Source organism: Pteropus alecto, unplaced genomic scaffold (genome assembly GCF_000325575.1).
Source record: "Pteropus alecto unplaced genomic scaffold, ASM32557v1 scaffold76, whole genome shotgun sequence".
NCBI lineage: Eukaryota > Metazoa > Chordata > Mammalia > Chiroptera > Pteropodidae > Pteropus > Pteropus alecto.
In genome coordinates, this window is record NW_006443138.1 from 2,499,841 (window position 1) to 2,501,917 (window position 2,077).

The 2,077-nt window shown below is 53.1% G+C and overlaps 1 protein-coding gene across 1 annotated transcript in view; it reads right to left on the reverse strand.

Moving 5' to 3' along the window:
* Positions 1-1,730, reverse strand: part of AVPR1A (arginine vasopressin receptor 1A) — a 3,489-nt gene extending 1,759 nt beyond the window's left edge. The window contains 1 exon segment of the mRNA XM_006923698.1: positions 719-1,730. Coding sequence (XP_006923760.1) covers positions 719-1,730 — 1,012 coding nt within the window.
* Positions 1,731-2,077: the final 347 nt, after the last annotated feature.

The window sequence follows — 2,077 nt, forward strand, 5'->3', positions numbered from 1 at the left end:
GTAGGGAATCGGTAAACTGCTGCAAGGGTCGCATGAAGAGGTGTGTAACTAACTGTGTGGTCAAGCTATCGCTGAAAGAGTAATTGGTCTAACAAGTTTAGTTTATCAGTAATTCTGCTTTGAAACACCAGAAAGTGTTAAAATAATTGTCAGAAAAAAAGTAAAAGATTATAATACGCAATGAAACATTAGCTAAATGCTAAATTAGAATTCACTCAAGAATCATTCTTCAGAGAAATATGTCCTAAGTTTTACCCTTGCCCTTACGACATTTCTACAAAATTTTTCTATTAATTGTGATACTTTTTACAAACTAGTAAAAAGCAGTCGTAACAGTGAAAATATTTCCCTGACTTGAAAGCAGGGTAGTAACACAGTGGTTAGTGATCGGCAAAAAGTCACTCTGCTGTGTATTTGTGTGGCCGACTCTAAAGTACAGTTTCCGGATTTGCGGTCTTAGGATCATGGCACGCTACAAATGCAGATTCCTGGACCCTATTCCCAGGATATCAAAAAGTCTGGGGCGTGAATCAAAAAGTCTGGGGCGTGAACCCCAGGAATTTACCTTTTGATAATTTCACCCAAGGTGTGATTCTTATGCACACAGAAGTTTAAAAACTACTGCTCTTGAGGATATTATAAAAAGTCTCTCCACCCCTCGCCCCACGGCCCAATCCCTGCACTTTTCTCCATTGTCCCAATACCTACTGATACCTACCGACCCAGGCGAACTCCTCATCCCAGACAGACCACATCTGAATAATGAAGAAGGGCGCCCAGCAAACAATGTAAGCCGTCACAATCACGAAAGTCATCTTCACCGTGCGGATTTTGGCGCGAGAAATGGTCTTCACGCTGCTGACACAGGGCGCGAGCAGGAGTCCATTGCGGAAGGTGCCACCCGCGCGCTCATCGCCCTTCCCCTGGCGCGACGCCGTTTTTCCGCGGATGTTGCGCCAGATGTGGTAGCAGATGAAGCCATAGCAGGTGCCCAGGATGACCACGGGAGCCACGAAGATACCTCCGGTCATCCAGGTCACGTAGGCGCGGGAACCCCAGGGCTGGATGAAGGTGGCCCAGCAGTCATAGGCCTTGGTGGCGTTGTTCACCTCGACCATGGAGAAGACGAAGTACTGCGGCGTGCTCAGCAGATATTTTATTGGCTTTCTAGTTTCTAGGGTCAATAGGAACGTTAGTTTCATATTATTCCATCATGGCCTGTAGCATAACGAGCGGCGCGCGGGCTGCTGCAGCGTCTTCAGCGGGTGGCACACAGCGATGTAGCGGTCGGCGGTCATGACCACCAGCATGTAAGCCGACACGAACATGACGAACACCTGAAGGTGCTTCACAACACGGCACAGCACGTCAGGTCCCCGGAAACGGTAGGTGATGTCCCAGCACAGCTGTGGAAGCACCTGGAAGAAAGCGACGGCCAGGTCCGCCAGGCTGAGGTGGCGGATGAAGAGGTGCATGCGAGACGTCTTGCGAGGCGTGCGGTGCAGCGCCAGCAACACACTACTGTTACCCAGCACCGTCACCACGAAAGTCACGGCCAGCACGGCGATCTCCAGCTTGGCCAGCTCCTCGTTGCGCTCGTCCCTCTGCAGATCGCCGCCTTCCCCGAGCGCCTCCGTTTCCCGGCTGGCGTTGGTCCCGCCGCTGGCCAGAGGCCACCACGGGCTGGAGTTGCCGGCAGGCCCAGCATCCGAGCCTCCAGCGAAACGCATACTGTCCATGCAGGGCCTCCTCGGCCTTCGCGGAGGCTCAGTCCTTTCCCGCCTCCGCTGGAGTGGGCTCCTTGCCGGATTCGTTCTCTCCTTCTCACACTCACCGCTCCACCTGGTCGGCTGTCTCTCCTGCCGGCGTCTCCCCGCTCAGCTTTCCACTCGCTAAATGAACTGCTCTCCCTACTCTGCCCTTCCTCAACGAGGGCGAAGCTGGGGAGGTGCGCTCCGAGCCTCTGAAAGCATTGAGTTCCCGAATTCAATTATTTAGGCGGGTGTTGTTTCCCCAGAACGCGCTCTCTCTCGCCTCAGTGGTTAAAGACCGCTCAGTGCCTACTTTCCCCGCCGCC